Consider the following 27,336-nt stretch of genomic DNA (forward strand, 5'->3'; position numbering starts at 1 on the left):
TCGTTATTCCGGTAAAAAACAACTCAGTTAAGTTTTTTTTTTAATTATAACTTATGCTTTATTTGATAACATATACACATAATAAGAAAAAAGAGCTGTTTAACATACTATATTTATAACAATATAAGTTTTAAGAATTTATTGCAAAACCAAAAAAAAAAACCCTCATAAAGTTTAGTCCAAGAACATGGTAAGCGAAAAAACCTTTCGGTTATCGAGCTATACTTGACGTTCACCATTTAGTGTCAGTAAATAAAATATTTCAATAAACAATTATGTTCACTGAGCATTTGAAAACTTATATCGAGCATTTGTGATATTTTACTCATATAGAAGTTATACAGAGTTAATTATATTTTTGAATTTATTTATGTTTATAAATATACTTTAAATCTGTATTGGAAATTGATTTTTTTTAATTGACAAATTTCAAAGCTTTCTATGCATACTGCTTAGATAAGTATTTATAATATATAAAAACTGATTTTCTTCAATTTGCTTATAAAACGAATTTACCCGGAACTTCTGAAAATGTCAATAGTTTATTTAGATTATACATGTTATTTATTTACCAACACTAAAACGTCATTTAATAAAAATTTTAGAGGAAAAAATTTACATATTGCATAATCTTTTTAAACTTGCAACTAGAGAAAATACTTATTTTTTGGATACTTGCATACTTATAACTATATAGTACAGTTCATATGTGAGAAATCAATTAGATACTAACAATTTTTTTTTGGTTTAAAACTACTGGAGTTTTTTTCTACTCTCAACTTTTTTGAATTTTTTAATCACTGGACTATACTTGTTAAACATTCTAGTTTGCTACCGTGTTTAAAACAGATGACTTGAAGACATTAACGTTACTAAAAAGTTATACATATACTATTAATTTTATTCTCGAACAACTCTTTGAAAGAATCTTATAGTGGGAGAAATCACAGTCTTACAATCAAACTGTAAAAATCTTAACTTAGTTTTCGTTAGTTTGTTTCCTAAGTTGTAGTTTAAATAAAGAGTAAACTTTGCTAAGTTAAAAACATCAAAAATGTATATCAATAATTTTTATTTGTAAACATAGTAATATTTACAAAAATGTAAAGCAACCAGTTACTGTTACTTAAAGAGCTTTTTTAAATGCTAAACATTAAATTATACAATCTAAAATTATAATAAAGTTTATTTGTGAATTTTGTAGTTGTATAATCTCTTAAAACGTAATTTAAACTCAAACATTTTTGTGATTTTTTTTTAATTTAAATTGTTATAAGTAATTTAGACAAATTTGAATTAGTCTTAGACTAAATAACTTTTTTTTCTCACATGATTCATGGTGAATTAGTAAAATTGTAATATTTCTATTATACTTTAAAACAACGTAGAAAAGTTCAGGAATTAGTTTTAATAAAACTATATCCAAAAAATGAAATTGTTGAAACTTTTTACATTTACCTACGAATTTATCAAGAGCTTTAATGTTACATTAAAACTATTATTAATAAAAAAATAACTGTAAATGTTTCAGTTATATTTGAAACATTCAGCTAAAAGTATATTAAACTTCGATAACTAAAAGGTTTTTCCGTACACCAGGTCCTAAGACCAAATATTTTGAGCGTTTTTTTGTGTAGTTCAGCAGACTATATAATAACCAAGAGACAATTTTTAACCTAAAAAAGAGGTGATTTATTCAATGAAGACAAATCCTGTTTTAAATCTTAATGACGATGAAGATTTTTGCAAAATTATAATAACTATCCGTCGATATTACATCAGGTATTTAATAAAAAACTCAATTACACAACAGTTACATTAAATTTAACATTTTAAAATATATATTGTCGTGATATGAAAATGCTAGGTTGTAAAATAGGCAGTTATTTCAATGTTCAATACCATTTCTTATAAAATCTACAATCTACTTTCAGGATAGTTTTATCAAAACTTATCTATGATTTAAACCATTTATAAAAGTTATGAAAAAATAAGTTTTAATATACTAAGAAAACACAAAAATTCAAACAATTAGATAGGAAAATATAACCACAATATTTTTTTATTTTCCTAGTTTCTTCATGCTAGTGTTCTATTTTGTTTATATTTAATAAAATGTTTAAGCTAATGTAACAAACATTTGAACTTACTGAAGTGGTAGATGATGTTTATCGACAACAAGAGTATGATGTGTTTTTAAAAGCTTTATAATTTTCTTTTTATTAAATGCTATTATAAAGGTTTTATACGAGTTAAACAAAGTCAGAAGTAGGTTCTATTTTAAATATCTGGTTATTAATAGATTATTGAACACCAGATTAGGCAAACTACGACCAGCTGGACGAATCTTACCCATTAATTAGAAATATACGGTAACTGATAATTTTGATTTTTAAACTTTTAACACAGAACATTTTAGTTACAGTCACCTCTCGCGAATCTACGCACTCGTTTGGTTACGCACTTTCGTTGAGCTACGCATTTAAAAATTCTCAAAAACAAAAATCGTAATAATGTTCTTTTATTATATCTGTTTAGTAAACAATACATTTAATTTTTTATATTTTTCAAGAAAATTTATAGTTAATACTTTTAAAAATAAAGGAGGAGATAGACTTAAATAAAATTTAAGATTTTTGCATTTTTAGTTTGTGTCTTCCATAAAGAACCTATTGAACTCTAAGGCTTGGCTTTTTATATTTTAGTTGTCTTAGCCGCCCTTTTATACCCTTTAATCAAACAAGGTACAATGTTCAATTCCTTATAAAATAAAGTTCCATTTCAACTCAATAAATCTCTTATCTATAGCTGATTCATTCCTTGCCCACCTTATATTAAACTTGTCGTGTGTGGTAAAAAAATATTATCCTCTAATACCATGCAATAAAATTTTAAACTTAAGTTGGCAAGGAACAAAGATGAATAAAAAGAATTTATACCTATAAACAATTCTTATTAAAAAAGTTTTACATATATGTACAACTTGAATGAAAATATTTATAAGCCCAAAAAGAGAGAAATTCTCTAAAGTGTACTCAATCAATTGCATTAAAACAAAGTAGCTAATAAAGTAGGTTATTTGCTATTTCTTGTTTAGTTACGTTCTCTCGCTTAGTTACGCACTTTTGCTGTGTTAGGGTTGCATAATGGTTTTGGCAAATTTTCTCGAGATTTTCAAAATTTCCTCAAGACTTTTATAAGTACACATTTTTTGGTCTATTTTTAGTTTAAAGTTAAGTTTAAGGTAAGAAACTGTGTTAAATAGTATAAAATCACTGAAAAGATACTCGAAAGTTATTTTAAATGCGCTTTTAAATAAATAAAATTTTTGATGATGACAAAAAAAAATGTATCTATAAGATAGATTTTTTGAGTCAAATCGAAATTTTACTACTTGACATGTTAAAATTGTTAAAAATTCCAGGTTTTTTTAGTGATTTTTGTTTAAAATTCCAGGCTTTTTTTAAAAATTTCTCAAATTCCAGGTATTTCCAGGTTTTAAGGCAACCCTGTGTCAATACAATGTGCGTAAATTCGCAAGAGATGACTGTACTTATAATTTTTATTGAACTCAAAAAATATGTTTTTGGTTCATGAAGAAGAAATACTATTAAATACAAACTATTTCAACATGAGTTCGATTAAGAGAAAATTGTTAAATCTTAATTAAGATGAATAAAATGGCTAGCAATTTTTATTAAATTGTTAAGTACTAATAAGATGCACAAGGTCCTTAGAACAATTAATAGGTAATAGTTTTCGCTTAAAAGTTTTTAATCATTAAATTCAATGAATACTATATTTTTCGACAAAAATATTCTATTTAGTTTGCTATATGTTCATTTTTTTATTTGGCTTAAATTTTGTATGTACTAGACATAATTTAAAACAAAAACATAATTAGAGCTAAACAAACTATTGAAATACTTAAAAGAGCAAAACAGCATAACAAGAAAACTATTTAAATCTTTTTTGTTTATTATCAGCTTTTTTTAATGCTATCTTACTTTCATCTAAAAATATATTTATTATATCATTAGTTTTTCTTAAAGGAGCATGTTTTTCGTTGGAGATAAAAACAAACTATTATTTTTAAGCGAATTATATATAAAAGAAAAAAAATTATAAGAGCAGTAAAAACACTCAATTATAAAAAAAAACTATTTACTAACCTTTAAGAAAAACTACCAGATTGTGTAATGTTTAACTATTTTTGTAAAACCTAAGCACAGTTTTTTTTTTGCATATTTTTTTTTTTTACGACTTTAACTCGAGAAGCATTTAAAAGGAATTTATTCAAAAATTTTTATTTTATTTAGTGTTAATGATGTTTCATTAGATTATTACGTCATAAACCTCAAACTCCATTTACCATACAAAATGTCTAGCCGAGAACTTTTATGAATAACGTAACATCAATTATTCTCTTTGAAGTGTTGGAAATTTCATCACTATCAAATAGTCGTTATATAAAATACTACTACATTACTTTAACAATGTGATTTGTTTTATTTGTTACAAATATCTTTTTATAGTGTATCAAAAAAAAATTAAAAATAACCTAGTTTTGCAAATCATGTTGAAAATAAACAATAAAGTATAGTCTAAAATAAAAATTTATTGTAAAATTATAGACTTACTTTCACTTGAGATGTTTCTTATAGTATTTTCATTATACGAATTTTACAAAATATGTACTTCACAGTTTACAAAACAATAAATTAAACAGCTAGCATGCATAATGGCAAGAGTATATATTTTGTTTTAGTTTATATTACACCTACAGTGATTTAAAAACAAATACAAATGTTATCAGTTGATAATAAAAGGCTTATTGATCAATTAAACAAATTTTTGAAAAAAACTGTAATGACAAAGCTAAATTATATTAAATTCATTAAAAAAATCGTTTAAAATATTTAAAATCGACCTTTTGCTTAAATTTGACTAAACATAATTGCACTAAAAATTTAATAAAAATAAAAAGTTTTAAATTCTTCATCCTGCTGTCATCTGGCTACAACATTAAAAACACTTGCAAACAACATAAACACATATCAAGTTTAAATTCTCTTTACCCCACGATCCTCATAAAACATTTCATACATAAAAATAAACATGCTACATTACAAAAAATAAGCTGATACTTTTTGTTTTCAACGCATGCAATAAATAACTCAATCACCAAAGAATAAACAGCCGCTGATGCTGACCGAAGTGTTTTTTACTTTATTTTTTAAAACTTCTACCATCTGGGGACGTTGTTGCTGGTAGTCGACAGGTACGGGGGAGAATCCCTCCCCTTCGGAAACTCCGGCGACCCCAGCAGGGGGTTGTGAAATATTTTGGCCGGGGCGGCAGCGGACGGCTCGCACGAGGAGGAGGGGTTCTGCGGAAGGGGGTAGAAGTTGGGCTCGAAGCCGGGTAAAACCTGAGGGGAACTTATTGGCTGCTGAAAAGGGTTGTGGGTAAACGGTGGCTGCTCCTGCTGAAACGACTGGGCAGAGGGCAAATGGTGCGTGGGCTGGTACATGTGGTGAAAATCCGGTTGATGGTTGAACGGGTCGTTGTTCCAGAAGACCATTTCTTGGGGCGAATGCAGGACGTGGAGGTGGGGCATGGAAGGCGGTTGGTGTAAAACGGGGCTCATCTGGTAATTGTACAGCGGGTTAAAGTCCTCGCGGGGTTGCACGAAAGACAGGGGCCGGAGCCTGGGTCGATTATGTTGCTGCATGTTGTTAGAAAAAGTTCGGTTCCTCCTGAACACAACGCCGTCGGAGTTGTGGGGACGTTGCGGTTTGCCCCTGTGCTGGTTTATGATCCTGTTTTGGGTATTCACCTCGGACGCGTGGTCCTTCTGCCCCAAGTCCTGCAATGAGGCGAAAGTCTTCCTCCTCGGCATGTCAAAGTACTTCCTCCTGCCCACGCTGCTATCGTCAGTGAATTTTCTGTTCTGCTGGTTCTTCTTGCCGTTCTTGAACTGGTACAACGGCTGGAACTTGTTTTTGTTTGCCCGTTGCCTTCTCTCCCTGTTCGCTTCCTGGCTCTTCAGGTTCTGCTGGTGCCGCTTCTGCTGCTGCTCCCACCTCAACCTGCCCCTCCTGAACGCCACGTCGTTCTCCATCAGCCACGCGATCTTCGCCTCCTTGTCGGTAATGTGAGGTGGGACCACCACTCCGGGCGACGGCTTGCTGAAGTCGTCCGACCTGACGTACCTCGGCGAGAACTTCTTCTCCCCCTCCTCCTGATTGAACTTCACCTTCTTCTTGTTCTCTTTCTGCTTGTCGCTGACGACCTGCTCCAGCGCCTCCATCTTGTCCTTCATCTCCTTCAACTGCCGGTCCTTGTCCTCGTTGTCCGTCTTCACCGACTGCAGCATGTCGATGAGCGTCGCCATGTTGTCTTTGATGTCCTGGATGCTGGAAATATCTCCTTTGACCTCTTTTTCTTCTTCGCCTTTCGCGCTCAGGCACTCTGTCTCCCTCACCACCGCCTCGACTATCCGCTTGTGCCTTTCCCGGTTATCCGCGTCACCGTCACGGTCCGCCGCCTTCAACTTATCCAAGCACATTTTCTCGATCTGCTCCTTGGTGCTCTCGAAGCCTCCCCTGGCTATTTCGAGGCACACCTCCTTCGTCACTCGCTCCTGCAAATCTTCTTCTAAATTCTCAACGCTGGAAGGCGCTGTTTCGCCGCCGTAGGGCTCCATGACGCCTATTGGCTGCATGCCGACCGCGAAGTTCTTCAGCACCTTCTGCAGTTGCTGGGGCGTGAGGTCCTTGCGCAGCTTGGCCACCACGCGGCTCATCTGCCGGAACTTCTGCGAGTTCTCGTCGCCGGCGTACACCGACTCGAGCTTGACGGGTGGAAGTGTTGAGAGTTGAAGAAAAAAAAAAAGAATTTTTGTGAAGTAATTTTGAAAAAGTGTTTGAAGTTGAATAAGAACGAAATTGATTAAAATTACGATTTAAGTATTTTTTTTTAAGTTTAAGTACGAAAGAATGCTTATTAAGTAAAAATGAATGTAGTTATATAGTTTTTGAAGAAGCTAGCTGATTTTTCAAAGAAGTTTTGAACATAAAACAAACATTAATTGTACAACGTGAACTTTACAACATTTAGTTGCATTTTCAATTATACTTTCTCACCAGTTTTTGTTGCAGCAGGAGCCCGTTCACTTCTTCCTTTTCTTTCTTGTACTGCTCCTCCATTTCAGCAAGCCTATTGATTAGTTTACTTGTTTGTTTTATTAATAATAGAGCTGAAGATTTAGTGTTTAGACTTTCAACGGTACTGGGTGATGGAGTTTTGAAGTGTTTGTTTGTTATACAGGGAGGTTTCAGCAAGAAAATGTACAAAAAATAACTATATTTTTCTAAACATTGTTAAAAACTACCTTACAAATATATAAAACTTGTATACTTTTGGTTTTAAGTGTAATAATAATTTCGAGTTTGAATAGATAAATACAAATACTTTGTTTCAAAGAATTATGTTATAAGTCAATAGTTTACTCTTTTAAAAATCTTCAGTTACAATTAAATTCTTATAAAACTATTGTTTGCTTAAATAATTGATTTATTGTAAGTGACAATTTCTATAGGAGTGAAACATTGCTTTAAAAAATAAGTTTTTTGAAACATATTCTTTTGTTAAGTACTAAACTAATATTTATCTAAACGAGATAAAGTAAACTTCAACGGGGCATGCATTTTTTAAATAAAACAACAAACAATAACTCAAATCCTTTGATTCCTACAGGGAAAAAGCTCATAGGAAAATTACAAGAAACAGCTGAGAATTAAGCGCGATCTGCTGCAACCAAATATTTAATTTAATTCAAAAACACAGACATTAGCTAATAATTTTATTGATTCGAAAACCCGCAGTGGCTCGTTTCAAGCCATCGCGAAATCAATAAGCTTGCCGCAACTCGCTTGCAACTGTTGAAGCTTTTCTGCGAAATTTTACGCGCATCTTTTTTACAAGCAGCATAAGGTGCCGTTGTGCAATCACGTGTTTTATTATTGTTTTGTTTTAAAGTTTACTTTTTAGACTTTTAAATAGTTCAAGTTTAATGTGTTTTGTCTGTAAAAAGGCTGAAATTCATTGATTTTACAGGCTACAGCACAGATTCTTCATTGCTTTTTTCCTTTCAAAATTTTCACTAAAGTCTTATAAACGACTTAAAACATTACATAGTTATATTTGCATTTTTTAAATTTAGTACTATTTCTTAATCACTAATTTGGTTTATGAAATCAAAGATTATAACATTTAATAAATAAGACAACCATATTGTTAAATTTTTTAAACTAAAACAAATTCAAACTTTCTCTCCATCTCCATTTTCATGTCAATGCCCTGATTTTCGAGCAACTCGTGTTGGGCAAACGACCAATCAGCAGCTTCCATTTGGTCGCATGGCAACGCGTCAGCCAATGAAACATCGCGTTCTCGACGCACTGTTATGGATTTTTGTTATAAATTTTATTTTCACATTATAAAGTTGAGTTTTGTAGGCATATCTTTTGATTTGTATGGCAGTAAGAAATCTTTTTTATCATATATATTAAAAATTTTAGTTGCACACTTTGCATAAGTTTAATGGAAAATGAACCTTATTTTTTTCAGACATTGATCGCAAATTTGAGCGGTTAGTTTTCGTTCCAAAAACACAAAAAAAGTAGGTTTAATTTAAAATAGTACTGAAAATTCAAATGAAAACGAAAGAAATCGTCGCTTGCGGAGATAGATAGCAAAACACGCGTTTGTGCGCCATTAAAATTTAATATCGCTTTTCATCCTCATTTGCGTCTCACGGGTGGCAATAACAACTTACTGGTTCTTTTTAACGAATTTAAAAGTTTTAAAATGCATACTTAGTAGAGTTAAAACTCATCAGCAACATATGTTACTGTCTAGAAAGGTTATTACGTCATAATACTTGTTTTTTGTATGAATACTAATTTAGCGCCAAATAAACATTACTCTAAAGAGGACTTGGTGCTAAAGCAATTTACATGTAAAACATAATTCTTTCACAATATATGATACTGTTCTAATAATAAAAGTTTTAAAAATAACAGTAATAAAACCCATACATTACTATTTCAAACTCATCAGCAACATTTTTACTAATAATTTATACAAATTTCCACCAACCCTGATCTGGGTTCATGAATCTGAACACGTGACTCATGCCCAGGACCACTCTGTTGCCATTTTTCAAGCTCAATGGTTCGTCAACCATCTGACCGTTGACGAAGGTGGGGGCGTCGGTGAATGGCGCGATGTTCACCATTAATACTGCTCAGAACATTAATAAAGTTGTAATAAAAACTATAAAATTTAAAACTAAGTTTTTTAAAATAGCTTGAGCCATCCATAAAGCAAAAGCATTTTGTGTCTTAGTTTGATGGCTTTGAAAGTTTTATTTGTTTTGTGTAAAATTTTATTCTAAAACAAGCTCTGTAAAAATTTAGTGCAAAAAAAAAGTTAGAAAATATTGACTGATAAATTTAAAACACAAACATAAATGAAGAGTTTATAATTTATAATCATGTTTTTACCGTTTTGTTTCAATATGCTGAGAATACTGTTGGCTAGTAATTTGAGAACATGATATATTTTTAATAATACTTGTAACTAAGTAAGTTATAACAAATTTTAATTTGGTTTTTAATAATAAATTTTATCTTCAATAACAAAAACAATTCAATAAAAATAACGCAAATTTGTTAGAACCTAACAGTAGTTGGAATACAGTTGTTAAATACATTAAATCTAAAGCAACAGCAAATTTGTCATTAATTATTTAGCTTTTAAGTATTTTACAAATTTACTTAATTAGGTACAATTCAAATTAAACCTTAATCATAAAATAAGTTAATTTAAAAGCCACAGGCATCAATTCATTAGACTGATATATGTTAATGCATATTTTCAAAACAGCTTCAATACTTTATAGATTTATAGATATAAATACTATTTAGCAGAGTTAAACTGATTTTATTTAAGTAAAAACAATAACTAACCTCCGTCTAATCTTTTACATTCTAGGATGCAATGTTCCTCTTTTATCTGGGGTCCGCTTAAAACAATATCTTGTGGAGTTTCAGCTGATGGCAGCCCAACTCTGTATAAAATTTATTAATTATAAAATTTGTCCTGATTTATATTCTAAATTCACAAAAATTACTATTTTACAAATAATATCTAAGAAAAATGCAGGTATTATTATGAATAGTATTTCAAATGAAGAGGATTAAAAATCTTTTTGTTAACAAAAGTTAAAAACAGAAAAATTATAAAACAGCTTCAGTTCAACAATTTCACAGGAAAATATATATCAAATGCCAAGAACGTATAAACAACACCCAAGTGCAGAAGAAAATATCAAGTACACATACTTGATTAATTTTATAAGACTAAAATACTTTTCCAGCTTAACATGAGTTAATGAAGAACAAGTAAACGCATATTATGACAAAATTTACAAAATCAAATTGCTAACAAAATTTATAAACAATAAAAAAAATACTACAGCTTCAGTTAAATGTTTTTACAAGTTAAACGCCAGATCGTATAAACAGCAAAAACAGATAACAAATATAAAATTCACAAAAGTGTTTTATTTTCAAGGACGAACATATTTTTCCAATTTCAATCAATTTTTAAAAATAAATCTTTGTCTTTCAGCTGAATAATTTCTAATTTTTTTAATATTTTTTTCAATATTATGCATATACGGATTATACAAATTGCCCAAGTTATTTATTTTCATCAAGACGGAAGCTTAAATTTGAAGTTTAAACAAAGCTTCGATAAAGTTTTAAAATAAAAGTATTTTTTAAACATCTAAAGTCAAATTAAGAACATACAAAATAAAATTGCCAGAGTAATTTATTTTCATCGACAGAGAAGCTAAAACTTTAAGTTAAAATAAAGCTTTGGTAAACTTTTAAAATAATAAAAATTCTCAACATCTGAAGTAATATTGCCCAAGGAATTTGTTTTCATCGACACAGAAGCAGTCGACAGCTCAATACACAAGAGACAAGTCACATGAACTTGAGAGAAAGTGGAAGGTGTGCGAACCATCAACATGACATTTCTTGCTTCTACTAACATTTACATTGAAATTTCCCTCACAGCTAATTGTGTCAAGTTTGATTCTGGTTTCATTTCAATCATTGTGATTATACAAGGCTGGTTGTATAATGGTTTAATTAGTTAACCCTCTAATTAATGAAAGACTTAGTGTAAACTAAATGGACAGTTGTTGTGTTTTGTTTTTCACGATACTGATTTATAACAATTAGTACTATGTTTTCCAACGCTTAATATTCAAGAGCAAATTATCTAAAAACAAGTTGTAAAGAAATAAAAACTGATTATTTTTTATTACTTTATATCAACAAACAATTATTTTCCTATAATATAATGACAAAAAATTTATAAAAATTAAATTTGTTTTTATTTAAGATGATTTCAAAATTACTGACAGCTTTATTAAAATAAAAAGTATATACAAAGCTGAGCTAACTCTTGCAATAACCATCCTGCTAATAAAAACCGCCTTAAAAGTTTTTAATGTTAAAAACTGCTAGTGAAATCTTTAATTTTAGATAGTTTCCAACTTAATTTTAGAGTTCTTTAAAAAACTGCAGTGTTGTATAACATGCAGACATAGTACACGTAAGAATTATTGGCTTTCAACAACTTTAACTAATGTAGCTTGATTTGGATATTGATTTTTAATAACATGACATATTTTTAAGTTTTTAAGAAAATAAGTTTTTCTTATTTTTAAACTTATAGAAAATTTGTTAAAAGTTTAATTTAGAAAATACCAATGTAAAAACAGTAAAGTATTTAAATAGTTAATAAAAAATACAAATTTTGAGTAAAAATAATAATGTTTTTCAAAACATTAAAGAATTATAAAAAATTTAAACATAATAATCTACGTGTTTAGACTTTAGATATATAAAACTAAAAACAAATGAAACAACTAAAATAAGCAATTCGTAAACAAAACTAGAAAGTAATAATAAAATATTATCAATTTAAATTGTTTATTACAAAATCACAATCAACTTTATAGAAAAACAAGATGAAAGAATAAGATTAATTATCTTTACAAATTTCAAAGTTCAAAACAATTAGAGTTCTAAATCTAGTTTATAAAAACAGAAAGCAAAAGACTGTATAAAACTCGACAACTTTATTCCATTTATTGCATAAAGTGGAAAAAATACAATACAGTAACCTCTCGGATCTTTACGCACTCGTGACGTTACGCACTCTCGTTTAGTTACGCATTTCAGAATTCTATAAAATTCAGAAAAATTTTTTTTTCATTTTTTTAATATTGCACTAATTAGGTTTAATGTATATTTTTGAATTAAAATATGTTTTTGAATGCTAACACACCTCCCTATATCTTTAGACTTTGTAAATTTATGTTCCTTGACTAATTGATAAACATTTAGTTATACCTCAGTATATCAGAAATTTTTTTAACAATAAGAGATGAACCAAAATTCTGAAATAAACATGACTGTGTATAATAATAAAAGTATAATGAAATAATGAGAGTATAAAACACAATGAAATAATACAGCAGTCTTGCCCTATATATTAATAAACACCATTTTATAATTGTAAAGAAATGCTTAATTATAAATTGAATTTGCTAAGTAGAAAAGAATATAAATGTCACATATAAATAAAGATGAAGATAATTTCTACTTATTATTAAAAATAGTAAAATTAATTCTACTCGTATTATTATTTTATAGAAATTCAAATCCTTTTTTAATATATTGATAGTTTTTTCTGTTTTTTTTTATTTATAAATTAAGTAAACAAATAGTTAAAAGTAAGAAAGTGCCCAGTCTGCTTTTAACTAGAAGCAATATTAAAAAACAGCCATTATAATGAGTATATTTAGTACCTCTCGTTTCTTTACGATCTCTCATATCTTTACGCACTTTTTCTATGGACACAATGTGCGTAAATAAGCGAGAGGTTACTGTAAAGAATAAATTCCAACCTTTGTAACAGTTTCAAATTAACATTTAAAACTTTTTAGATATTAAGCTAACAAAAAAACAGTAACTACACAAGTATTTCAATACTTTTTAAACCAGTAAATTTTAATAAAAAAATTACTACCCAAAACACAACTTATCAAAACTAGTTAACAACATCCAACCTGGTGAGTCCCTCCTTGATGTAGTAGAGGAGGCACTCCGACATGAGCGGATCCTCGTTCAAATTGACGAAATGAGGAGTGTTCTTGGGAGAAAACACTCCCAACGTTCCTCCGTCCTCCCTCAGCGAAACTCCTAACTCCGCTAGCGTGTTCTCACTTTAGGGTTTTTTTTTTTTGTATTTTGAGATAAATTACTTAAATTAGAGTATGTTACAAACAATGCACGTGCATAGAACTTTATTACAATTATCATCTAGACTTAAAGCTATAGAAAAACCTTTAGGAAAGATTTTTTTAGTGCTAACAGAAAAATGATTAGCAAAAAAAGTTATTTTAATAATATTTACTTTGTGTGATATATTATTAACAAAAGGGTTATAAACATAAAATATTTTGACTTACCGTTGTCGCCTTATAATTTCTGTTTTTTCTAACTTTTCTTCCCAAGTTTCATTTAATTGTTCGATTATTTTTTCTGTTTCCTAGTTTAGAAATAGTTTTTCATGAGTTTTTTATTAAAGCCAGTACTTAGAATATTTAAGAAAAATTATACCGTGAAAAAGATATAATCAATAATATATTAACAAAATATTATTCTTGATAATAAAGTTTGAAGTATATAGGAATTGAGTAAAATTTAAGTTCTACATTTTACTGACATTAAAATTTTAAATATATAGTTTTTCAAATAAATGTATTTATTTAATTTTTAAAATCTATCAATCATCGATTTTTATAACGATCAATACTTTTTTTATAAATATGACCAAACCATACAACTTATTAAAACTCCAAATAAAACTAATATTAAGACTTCAGCTCATTAAATAGAATTAAAAATTTTGTGTTTTTATGTAATTGGCTATAAATAAAAAAATGTTAATAAGAAACATTAACCTAGCCATTACGTTGCATTGTAGTTAAGTCTATTCAATAAAAAGCTTTAGTTTAGCATTAAGTTTATAAACAGTTAGTATTTAAAACAGGATGAAGTTTTTTAACATAGTAACAAAAACTTCACATGATTAAATTTGTAAAATTTAGTTACTTAAATTAAAATACACTTTTAATATCTATAACTAAAAGTGTAAATTAATGCTTATAAAATATTTAAAGAGAAAATACCTAATATATTTAATTTAATATAAAAAATATATGAAAAAAGCTAACCGGAAGTAAAAGTTTAATATTTAAATATTTCTACTTCATCAAAAAATTTTTGATTTAATTTTTACAGTTGCTTTTTAAATAAGCTATTTTCAGATTTATCATTGTTAAAAAAAAAGCTTATTCTAGTTCAAAAATATTTTCAAAAGTAAAGCTTACTCTCAGCCTATCCAAAGCATTGCGTTCTTCTAACTTTATTTTTTGTAAATCCTCGTTTGCCTTTACAGCCTCAATAGTGTTGACAAAGTTCACCTGTTTGACGTTCTCCGGGTCATTTTCTATCATTTTCTGAACTCGGTCTAATTTTTATTTGTAATTAACAACTTTAATTAGCTTCTATTAACAATAAATTTTGTCTATCAATGAAACCTTTAAAAATTTTCAAAAAAAATTATCTAAATGTACACTAATATTTTGTTATACTTACAATGCTTTTGAGCATACTTAATTAGAACGCATAAAAAATTACTGTAAACAAAACTAACCACTTTGAACAAAGTTATTTTTTTCTGTGTTTGTAGTTTTAGTGGTGCTGGTCTTGTTTTTTGTTCCGAGAACCATTGAGCTTTTGATGAGACTCTCGAGGCCTTCTGCTTTCAGAACTTGTTGGAGCCTGGATACTTCTGCTTTCAAATCTCTGATCAATTTTGCATTCGGGTCTTCGTTGACAACCGCATTGCACTTAATTTGCTTCGCTCTATCAGCATACCTATAGAAAAAATATTTATTTCCGTCCTCTGAAATCGTTTTAAAACTTTTTTTAGAAAAAGTACAATAATTTCATACTAGCCTATGTGCTTGATTTAAAAATATATGAAACTCTGGATTTTTTGTTTGAATGTTTGCAAAACCACCATATTTTTTGATAGTTTAACACTTATAGTTTTTTGTATTATGTAATTAAAAAATATTGCTCAACTTATTGTTAGCTTAATAGCTTATATTAATATATTTATAGTTTAACAATTATATAGTTATTTATATATGCCACCGAAACCTGGTTGTAAATAAAATATTCAATTTGCACATCTTTATTTAGCTTAACAACTAAAAAATTTAGTTTAAAACGTTGTGATTAAATTTTGTACTACAGCAAACCTTAAAGTACTGAGTGTTTCGTCATAGTTGATGTCGGCGGGGCTGATTGCAGCTATCATGGCAGTTCTGGAGTTGCCACCGAGATTTTCTCTCAGCAGCCAAGTCAGCACCGAGTCTCTGTATGGAACAAAATCTCCGCCTTTCTTCTTTTTTTTAGACTTTGTCTAAGCAAAATTAAATAAGAGTTAGAACTTAATGTATTTTTTAGTACTAAAGTGTACTTTTTTTGTTTGTTTTAAGTTTATACACAATATATTAGTTCAATATTTTTTCAGGTAGAACTAAATAAAAATGTATAAACAGTTGAAATTGAAATGTAAAAAATTACATTCTCTTATAATATAAGAATATGAGTCTTCAGAAAGTATAATTTTATGATACTGTTTTTTTATATAAAAATTTGCAACTAAAGTTCGATTCGAAGTTCTTAATTTCAAACAGTAAACTATTTTAATAAATTTTTAAATTCAAATTTTTTTATTGTTATCAACAAAAGCTGTATTATTTTTATTGTAAATAAAGCTTTAATATTTACAAATACAATATTCTAAAAATTTAAATATTAGCTTTACATATACGTAAAAATAAAATATTACAAATGTAATTTAATAAAAATATTTTTTTCTATAGTAATAGAAAGTATTAAAATAAAAGTTGTCAAGCATTAAAACTTATTTTTAGTTAAAAAATAGAAAATACTTACATGAGATCCATCCTTGAATGCAAAACAAAAAAGCAACTAGTTAAACTATGATTTAATTAGTTTTCTAAAAAATATTAGTTTAACTATTCCTTAAGAAAAGAATTCTAATTTATACATTAAGATTAACTTGACAACTTAGTTTTTTTTTTGTTCAGTACATTATGAAAACATCAAAATTTTTACATTAAAAAACACTTCAAAAAACGTTGTACAGATTTTATCATATTAACATTAACTTTTTTTTAATTTGATAAAAAAAAAATCACATCATTTTAAACCATAATCTAACTTGTTCAGCAAGGGAGCTGATAACTTTACCGAGAGTCGTCAGACTTTTATTAATATTTGCTCCTTCCTTTAGCCTCTTGCCTTTGGCACCTGTTGATTCTGCACGTTCACTTCCGGCGAGGTCCACCAAACTTATCTTGCTCACCTAAACATGAACGTAAAGTCAGTATTTGTGCTTCTTCAATTATTGTAAAATTCTCTTTTAAGCAACAAAATAAAAATAAGAATAGTGCAAGCAGCTGAAAATAATGAGAGCTAATTCAATTACATATTGGAACCAGTTAGTGTAAGATATTGCAAGTTTATAATAAATAAGTACTGCAAACACTAACAAAGCTATCTAGGGGATTTAAATGGATTGTAAATTATATTTTGTGACAAAATTATGTATTTTAAGCACTGTAAATATAACAAACTTGTACCCATCTTTATCCTTACATCTAGTGACAAAAGCTCTACATGAAAAATTATGCTCAAGTTTTAGTGAATGAATCATTACCTACGTAGTTTAACTATGTGAACTAGCTCCACATATCAGTTTTATAGGTTTCCAAGGAAAATACTACAAATAAAAGAACGGTGTAGAATATTTGAACTGTAGCTTATTTTACTATATATTAATGTTTCTATTATATATGTGTGTATTTATTTATACTTATCATCGTTTCAAATTTTAAACTTTTAATAGAGTATTTAAACACTAGGAGTTTTTATTCACACGGAATTATCACAGGAAGCAATAATTCTGTTGAAAGAGCAAGCATTTTGTTAATTAATTATTGTCAAGAGCGACAAAACTAACTAAAAAAATTATGATGAGATGTTTTATTGATGACATAATCATCATATAAAAAAAATTAGAAAGTACCCACAAACATAATTAAAAACCTTAAAAGTACTTTAAGGAACACAATCAAAATTTAACATCAACAACAATGTCAACAGATAATAAAGCTGTTATATAACCTTACTTATATGTTGAACATGTCTTGACTAAAAAAATAAATAAAGTGTGTTCCACAGTTGGGCGCAACTGGAAATGAAATAAAAAATTGAATTTATTTTTCAAAATTTGTAGGTAAAAAGCCAAGATTCTAGCGCACTGGGTGTTTCAAACTAAACTAAAAAATTACATCTATAACAAAAGTTATGCCAGTTTGTAGATTGCAATTTGAAGGGTTTTTGATTAGTTCAATTTTTGATGTGTTTAAAAAACAAAAACCAACGGTTAAACAAAAAATACTTTAAAATCAAAGAATTTTATTAATTTTTTCAGAGCTCAAAAAAAATATATTTTAAAAAATTGTTTAATTTAAAAAGACGAATGAATTTAACAATTTTTTTTCGTTACAACTATAAAAGGTATTGTTTCCATTATTTTGATTGATATTTAAAAAAAAATAAAATCAGATTTCTGTCATGGACGGATACATATCTATATATTTTTAGATCCTCAGATTTACTAGACTAAATTAAAGCTAACAAAATTTATTCCGATTATGCAGTATTAAAAAAAAAGCATTTTAGAAAGAATCAATTAACATACTTGTTCAAAAACAACTAATAGAACCTATTTATAAAAAATTATCAAGTATTTTTTAACCTTTGTTTTTAGTATCTACTAGATATCTACAAACTGTTTAAAAACGAAATAAATATGAGTTATAATTGCCTTAGTTTTATAATTAAAAGAAATAACTTTTTTTTGAATGCATAGAGAAGACACATTTTATAAGAGCTACTACTAAAAGTCTGATGTCTTTTACTTCATTTCAATTTTTTCATTCAGTATTCAAAATTGAACAGATACAATCTTAGACTACATTAAAAATTAATATTTGTAAAGATTTTAAATATTAATTTTATAAGAGAATTCAATCCTTATTTCCAGATGAACTCGATTGCCCACTATTATAGTTCTACACTATATACTTCACAACAGTTACAGCATTAAATTCTATTTTCTTAAATGGAAAATTATTTCATTCATTAAAAACTGTATAAGTATTAACAACAGAAGATATTAAATGAAAGAAATTAAGATTATAATATAAGCATAAAAACACTTACAACCAAATGTAGTATATCCAATTTCAACTTAAATGTAACAGAACACCATTTTAAAACTATTTGAAAGAAGAGATAAACTAAGAACACAAGAAGTAAGGAAAACAAAAACAATAAAAGTACCAATTTGTCGTCACAATTCAAGAAATTTCAAAGTTCACAAAAAAGAAATAAAAATGTTCCCAATAGGTAAAGTTTCATTTACGAAACCAGCAAGTTTAAGACAGCTTCTGAACCCTTACAGCCAAATTGCCAAAAAAAAATTAAAAAAAAACAATTAGTAAAAAATATGCACTATTTGGAAGTCATGGTTGTATTAAAAATATGGTGCTATATAAAGAAATTTAATTATTTAAATTAAATTGTTAAAACTAAAACCACATCTGAGCTGTAAGAATTTTGGAATTTACGCAGCATTATGCACTGAGGTAGTAATTACATAGAACAATCAAAAAATAAACTCAGCATCAGATGGGCAGCCGAAAGAACTGATAAAAATAAGTTGAAATTTAAATTTAACATGAATGATGCTTCGGATGAACCAGCTTTATACGGAAATTCCTAGTATAAAGACTAGTCTAGAGAACTTTAACATTAATGATGCATAATACAGAGTGGCTTTCTTGAAACAGCCGAGCTTTCAGAATCTAGACTGTAAAGAACAGTTTTGGATTAATAAACTTATATCAATTATAAACTTGGCAAAAACAGCATGTAGTGATATGTAAAAAAGTAGCGTTGTAAAAGTACATTTATATAAAGTGATGCCTTTTTTATTAATCTAATTATCATGTATATAAATTTATTATTGTAATTTTTATTTTTAGCTGTATTACTATTTTTGAACAGGTTTTGATTTTTATAAATTTTATCCAAATTTATTAAAAATGTATATCTTAGTTTACAGCCAAAAGTTTTTTTGTGATTTTCATCCAGGTTTTCTGAACATCTTCCAGGTTTTTGAAAAACAAGTTTTTTTGTCTATTTTTTGTATAAAATTAAACTTAAGGTAAAAAAAACTGTCCTAAATAGCATGAAAACATTGATAAGATACTGTAAAGCTACTTTAAATGTGTTTTTTTTATGATAAAAATATTAAATGATACAATAATGTTTTTATCCTTACGATTGATTTTTCGTATCCAATCGAAATTTTGTTGTTTTACATGTAAAAATAGTTTAAAAATCCAGGTTTTTAGTGACTTCTGTTCAAAATTCATGTTTTTTTTTTCAAAATTTCTCAAATTCTATGTTTTTCCAGGTTGTTTGGCAACCCTGTAATTAAGATTATTGTTTGTTTAGTTTAATATAAGATGTATTCTTTTCATCTTTTTTAATCTTTTCAATTATGTTTTAAGTTTATAAATTTTTAATAATTTTATTTTATACAACCGTTTTTTTGTTGATAATGTTTTAGTAAATAAAGAAAGCTTGGAATAACATAATTTGGTAAAGTTCAGTTAGACAGTTCGTTTTAAGGCTCTATAATAACTTTGAAAATCAAAAAATACAACTTTTTTTACAAAGTTATATTTATTTTTAGATATGTACTTCTATTTTAATCCTGAAAACAAAAAAAAACACATAACTATCACGAATTATTATTTAGTTTTAAGAAAAGTACTAACTTAAACGTAGACAATATTTTTTTTCTTAATTGTCATTAAGGTATACAACTTTTAATTTGTCTTTAGGCCTAAAAACTACAAAGTATATACTAAATTAGTTGCGTAAAACTTATTTAAATAATATAAAATCATCACAAAAAACAAATAAAATTTCACATTAAGATCATTTAAAAGATTAATAAAAAATTGAACAAATTAACTTTTGAGTACAAAACACACACATTCAAAAAAGTTAAACTTACTTAAACTAAGTGGTAAAACAAAAATTCATTCCAGTTTTCATGTACTTAATACAATTACAAACTTTAATTACAAATTATTAAGATATGTTTCATTTATAATTAAAATGTTATATAAAAAATTGCATAAGCTTTCAATAAACGTCAACCAAACATGAATATCTCAAGTATGACATTTGTTTTACATCACAAGTGGACACTCGAAATGCTTTGAGTTTTGCAGAAGATGTGTTACCATTTTTTAAACTTTTTCAATGGGAACTTAATTTTTATGCTAGTTTTTCAATTACTGTTTAACAAATGAAGTAAAAATAATAAAAAAGTAATAAATTATATAAATTGAACTATTTAGGAACAATCTATTAATATTTTAAGCTATTTTGTAGGGAATATAAAAATAAAACACCTTAAAGTTATTTTAAAGTTGCACAAAAGTCTAATTGAATTATTTTTGTTAGATAAATTTAACAGAAAAAAAGGCTTTAAGTTTTTGTACATTATAAATCATAGCAGCTGGCTCTATTCAAAAAATCTTTGATTATATAATGTATACTCAACTTCAATTCAGTTTGATCTTATCAAAATTGATACTTTTTTAGGGCTTTAACTAACCCAAGCTTTATACTTGTGATACGTATTTTTTCAAACTTTCGTTTTGTTATATAATTAAAACTTATGATGCTTACCTTTTCAGTTTCGAGGTTGGTCATCGGATCGGTTCGCTTCTGAGTGAAGACGATGTTGAAGACTCCGTGGGACCTGCTGGACGTTGCGTTCATGTTCGTGGCAGCCACCGTCCTGTTTATTATTGCAGGTTTTTTTTAAAGTCCAAATAAATTCAATAGTTTTAGAAAAAATGAATAATAAAATATGTTTAGTTGTGATCTATAACATCTAAAGAAAAAAATTAAACAAATATTTATAGAGAGTTTATTGTTTATAATCCTTTCAACAATGTCCACGTTTATGTTATAAAATAATCACATGTTTAAAAATAAAAGGTATATATTTATTTTTTAGATTTGGAAAACACTTATCTTAAATAGTTGTTCTTTCTACAAAATTTTGTTACTTTTACTTTGGTTACTAGAACAAATTACTAAATAAAAAGTTAAAAAAACAACGAAGTATACATTGATTTATTTATTATGCCTTATAAACAAAAGTTTTCAATATATAAATATACATATATATAAATTATTTAATTTATAAAGTTTAGAAATTTTTTCTTAATTTAGATATACTATAATAGTATTTTTATTACGTTTAAGTTAAATCATTTAAAAAGCAGGCTAAATAATTTCACATTAACTCTAAAATTAAATATTTTAGTTTGGAAAAGTAATCTTTTAAAAGTTGCTAACTACAGCGAAAATATAATTTCTAATTTTAGCCACATCAGTTTGTTTAGTAGTAAAATAATTACGTAAAACAGAGAAAGTACTTTGTAAATCCCTTTTAATTAACTAGCATGTTTCTATTTTGTGAATTTCTAAGTTGGTAGACTTGAGTTTTACCAATCTGAAAAATTGAGCGTGAATTTTCAAACAAAACTATACTGTTTGAAGTCGGAAGCTTTTTTGTTTGCTCACTAAACTTTCATCAATTAAAAAAGTCAAATTGACTTGTACTTAAACAAACAAAATCAAATGTTAGAAAACAAATGTTTTTGTATTATGTTATTTGTTTTATTAAAACACAAAAAAAATAACTTATAATAACAAACATGTCGACTTTTATACTCGTCGTTTTTTTTAATTATTCTTTTTATTTGAGTTTCTTTTATGTAATATCAAAACAAGATCTAAACACAGACTACAATAATCAAAATAGTTCTTTAAAGAGTCGATAACTATGGCTAATTATGTCAGCTTTTTATATCACGTACATATTATAAACCTTAAAAAATTAGCAAAACGTTTATTCAAACGAGCTTACATTAACATTTTTAAATAAGCTTTTATTCTTTAAAATAAAAAGTGTATACTACATAAAGATAAAAATTCATACCTAAAAACATTTTAGAATGACGCCAGAACGTATTTTATTTCAAAAGCTAAAGAACTTAGACTCTTTAGTGTTTTAGAAAACTTTAATAATTTAAACTAATGTAATATTTATTAATAAGTCGTTATTATTTTGAAAGATACGAACAGGTGATTTACTTCAAAACTAAACATGTATTTTCACATAAATACAAACTTCTTGAATAAATAATAATAAGCTTTTTTTTTAATGTTGAAAGAGTTCAAAATTATTATATTTTAATAATGTAATTAATAATATAATAATTAAATGTCAACAAACACATCATGATACAAACCAAATTGGCTTATTTTAAAAATCTTGAAACAAAGTAACTTTCATAAACTATTAAAAAGCACGACTATGTATAACTTAATTTTGTTGACTTTAGAAATTTACTTTGTTTCAAACAGATTTGTATATACTTTTTATAACTTAATTTGGTTTTTATTGCCTTATTATTTTGTATTTAAGGGCATAGGGAGAGGGGTGGGGTCCACCTTGATTTTTAAAAGTTTATCTTATTTTATAGAGTTTTGTTTGAGCTATCAGACATTTTTAACTGCTTGAAAACACTCAAAGTAATTTTTGAGATATAAGCGATCAAAGTCGGTGACCTCAATAGGTTCCTAATGGAAGGCGCTAACTAAAAACGCGAAAAAAGACCATTTCATTAAATACTATCTTCTCCTTCATTTTTAAGCAATCTTCTAAATATTTTTACAGAAAGTCTATTATTAAATTTTAAAATGATTAAATGCTGGATTTTTTTTTTAATTCTAAAAAATAAGTTTTTTATTAAAAAAAACTTTTTTTTCTATTTTTATCTTAATTTTTTTTTTTTTTTGAAAACTGCAATATTCAAAGTCTTTTAAACTATAAAAGGAACGTTTCCTGAAAGTTTGAGGTCTCTAGCTCAAAAAATAATGAGAAAATAAATTTTTAGTTATTTTTAAAATTTTTGAGAAACTTTACTCCGAAAAATTTGCGTTCTATACGTTTGTATAGAAAACTTTATAAAAGTTACAATATCTCAAAACTTAAATAAGATTTTTTATACTATAAAAACTGGCTTGTAGTTTGTATTTCAAGCTTTCATATAAGACTCAATGATATTTTTAGTAAAAAAAATGTCGGACCCCCCTTGCCCTTAATAAACTCACCTCGCCTTGTTCCCCTGGTCCATCAAGTGGTTGATGTCGCTGAAGCTTTGGACGGCCAGCTTGGACAAATCTTCCACGTACGGGCCCATGATCGGGTGCTCCCTCACCCGGAGACTCTTGCCCGACTTGGACGGGTTAAGGAGGTCTTTCACCTGCTCGCAGTAGATCTCCATGTAGCTCACCTGGTGGTTGAAATGTTGTTTATTTATATGTATATATAAGCATGTTTTGATGGTTTAACAACCTTGTTAACTATTACAAGACAGATGCCATATCTACAGATCGTAAGTTTAAGCTTGAATTTTTTGAAAGCTTAGTTACAGTGGCTTCACAAATTTTCTAACTAATTTTTTTAACAATTTTTAGTTATAGTAGCTATTTTTTTAATATTATAACTTTTTAAATGATACTTAATACGACAAACTACACGCTCAAAAACAAAGTTTATATAGATGAACTTTATTTTTGCACAATTTAAAACTTATCTGCTATGCTAAACATAAAAAATTAAGTAGATATATATTAATTAAAGTTAGTGAGTTCTTTTACCTCAACAGAGTATTTAGTTTCTCCATCCGCATCATTCAAATTGTTATTTAACGACGATTCTGCGATCCGAGTAAAAAGTTCCTCACACATCTTGAAATAATAAACAATAGGTTAAGTTAGTAATAAACAATTAAAATTAAAGTAGTATTTGTAGATATAAAGAAAAAAAAATATTAAATTTGAGAATGAAATATAAACTTTAAATGCTTATAACTAAGTTTTCGTAATTATTATTTATACATATGCTATTTTTAATTTGCTAACTTTTTAAACTGCCTGAATTTTCAAAGCCAAAAACTATATTTTTATTTTTTGTTAATATATATTTTACATACAGACAAGTAGTTTATAACACTAATTGTAAATATAAAAAATATATATCTAGTTTTCTATATCAAAAGTTACTTTTAGTTTTAACAAGTCGTAAAAACTAACAAGTAGCTCATCTAATTATGTAAAAATAAAAATAAACTTGAAAAAAAGTGTTTTACGCCCCCTATGCCCTTAATGTAATATTTGTTGCACTGAATGTTTTAAAGTATAAATTAAATCTATTTCAATCTTAATAGAAATTACAAATCAGAAACTTCAGATGATAATAAAAAATTTAAAAAATAACTTGAACATTTAGTTAGTTATACATTAGTTAGTTATATAGTTATTTCAGTTTTTAACATTTTAAAGCTTGGAAAAATTCTTTCAAACTACTTTCCATTTTTTTAATTTCTGTACAGCTAACTGTAACTTACCTGAGGTATAATTCCCCCTTCCTCGGGGTCGCCCACGTTGCCCATCATCGTGTAGCTCTTTCCAGCGCCAGTTTGCCCGTAAGCGAATATGCACACGTTGTAGCCGTCGAAAGCGTGCTGCAGCATCTCCACTCCCAGGTCCCTGTACACCCTCTGCTGGTTGATGAAGCGGTCATCTGACGGCTGTGTTATGTTTTATTATTTCAATAAGTTTATATTAAAGTTTTGTTTTGGTAGCTAATAATTTTTAAGTTAATTCTGAAAAAAGTTCTGAAATAACTAAAAGATTATTCAAGTGGTATTTTGTTTGCCATTTTTTGTCATAACTATAAACTAAAAGAATATGAAGCAAATTAAAATTATTAAACTTGAAAAAAAAATTTCTTATTTTTGTAATTTTAGTAGTAGTTATAGATAACTATGTCATAGTTTTACTGGTAAAATTAAAATAATGACAATTCAAAATTTTGCATTTTGAATGCTGGAAAAAGTTAAACTAAAACATAAAATAACAAATTTATAAAAAATTAATACAAAATTATAATAAAATATATTTTATACACATTTCAGGTGCAGTTTTAAACTTAATTTTGATTAATTTTATACGTTTATAGACATTATATAAGCCTATAATTATTTCTTTAATTTTTTATTTTTATTATGTTATTATTGCACTTTAATTTTAAAGAACTTAACTTATTTCTACAATTCAACAAAGTATATTTACAATTTTATTTTCAATATATTTCAATTTTATAAATGGTAATAGTAGTCCATAGTTATTTTTAAATTGCATCATATTTGTACCTCAATTTAAAAAAAATATATACATGGATCAAATAAAACTATCTAACTTTTTTATAAGTTAAGAAATGTTGAATTAAAATTACAAAACTTTGATATTTATCTAATAGTTTACTGCAAAAAAGTATTTTATTTTAGAAATTTATACTTTTAAAAGTCCTCAAAAAAATATTACTGTTTTTTAAAAGTCAAAAATTCAATTATTTTCAAAACTATAAGTAAAAAATTAAAGATACTTAAAAAATTGAAAACAAGTTCTATATTCAAGCTTTTAGATAATAAGTCCCTAGTTAAACAAACTTATCAAATTCTAAAAGCTAGAAAGGACTTAAATAGGGTTTCATGCATAACCTAAGAAGTAAAACTAAAAAAATTATTAAAATTATGTCTATTAGTAAAAATTTCAATAATATAATTTATATAAACTTAGAAATACTGTTTTAGTTGGAAAATACCTAAGTGACAAAAATATTAAAAAACTGTAAAAAAAAGAAATTCTACATGTTACTAAATTTCCGAATAATAATAAATTTCTACAATACCGTTGTTTGTTTTAAATATTATGTTAAGCATTTGTTAGCTTTTACTAAAAATATTTTTAATAACTATACTATATCATTATCAATATAATATTCTAGAAAGTAAACTTACACTAGTGTGTGACCAGTATGAATAATCAAAATTAAAACTTTTAGGGTTTTCTTGTGGCTGTTTTGGATTGCTTATCACTGAAATAGTGTATATACTGTTAGTAGTGTAATTTACTTAAATTTTCAGACTTTTAAAATAAAAATAGATATAGTATTTCGTTATTTTAAACATTATTTATAAACTACCTGTAGTGGCTCCATCCATGCGAATGACACATTTTGATTTCTTTTCTTTTTCTCTTCTATTAAACGGTCTTACCCGAACTGCAACTTTTACTGATGACATAAATGTAATAAAGTATTGTTATAATTTATAAACCTAGACTTTTAAGTTTAACATTCTGAAAAAAAAATATTTAAAAATGCAAATTTAGTCCAATACATCATGGTACTTCTAATTACTTTTTAAGTACTTATACACAATTTACCTTGTTTTTGAAATAATATGTACATAAGAGCTACATAGTACCTAAATATTAAACAAACTAAAACTTCACTATAAATGTAAAATGTTTCCAAGGTTTGAAAATACACAAATATTTCATTAATTTTGAAAAAAAAATTTCAATAAAAGAAAAGATCTTAAAGTTACAAGTTTGTGATTGACTGATTGTAATACAGTTAAAAGCAAAAAATAAGTCTTTTATACATCTACTTTTAAACATGCTAAATATTATAAGAAATAATAATAATAAATATTAGAATAATAATAATAAATAAATAACAATAAAATTCTAATAAATAAGAGTTAAAAAAGTTAATTAACAAAATATTTCAAAAAATAAATAAGTTAATTTAAATGTATATATTTAGGCTAAGTGATAATATTTGACTATTTATGACCTGAAGGTTAGTTAAAATAATTTTCATTTTTACAGTTATATTAGTTAATGTATTCAAACCATGATTTTCCAACCCCATTTTTATAATTTCCCTTTAACAGAAACTTAAAGGTAATTTGCACCCCTTTATTAAACGTTGCCT

At 26.9% G+C, this 27,336-nt stretch overlaps 1 protein-coding gene across 1 annotated transcript in view; it reads right to left on the reverse strand.

Annotated features, from left to right (window-relative positions):
• Nucleotides 1-26,689, reverse strand: part of LOC145842594 (kinesin-like protein KIF1A) — a 43,734-nt gene extending 17,045 nt beyond the window's left edge. The window contains exons 1-16 of the mRNA XM_082950064.1: nt 26,539-26,689; nt 26,354-26,430; nt 24,899-25,081; nt 24,150-24,239; nt 23,601-23,782; nt 21,099-21,210; nt 16,480-16,623; nt 15,488-15,651; nt 14,875-15,098; nt 14,549-14,688; nt 13,625-13,704; nt 13,223-13,378; nt 10,038-10,138; nt 9,166-9,309; nt 8,333-8,465; nt 7,149-7,221 (exon numbers count right to left, since the gene is read on the reverse strand). Coding sequence (XP_082806190.1) covers nt 7,149-7,221; nt 8,333-8,465; nt 9,166-9,309; nt 10,038-10,138; nt 13,223-13,378; nt 13,625-13,704; nt 14,549-14,688; nt 14,875-15,098; nt 15,488-15,651; nt 16,480-16,623; nt 21,099-21,210; nt 23,601-23,782; nt 24,150-24,239; nt 24,899-25,081; nt 26,354-26,430; nt 26,539-26,638 — 2,103 coding nt within the window. The 5' untranslated portion in view covers nt 26,639-26,689. The remainder of the gene's footprint in view (nt 1-7,148; nt 7,222-8,332; nt 8,466-9,165; nt 9,310-10,037; nt 10,139-13,222; nt 13,379-13,624; nt 13,705-14,548; nt 14,689-14,874; nt 15,099-15,487; nt 15,652-16,479; nt 16,624-21,098; nt 21,211-23,600; nt 23,783-24,149; nt 24,240-24,898; nt 25,082-26,353; nt 26,431-26,538) is intronic.
• Nucleotides 26,690-27,336: the final 647 nt, after the last annotated feature.

Source organism: Thalia democratica, chromosome 8, assembly GCF_965202585.1.
Source record: "Thalia democratica chromosome 8, ktThaDemo2.hap1.1, whole genome shotgun sequence".
NCBI lineage: Eukaryota > Metazoa > Chordata > Thaliacea > Salpida > Salpidae > Thalia > Thalia democratica.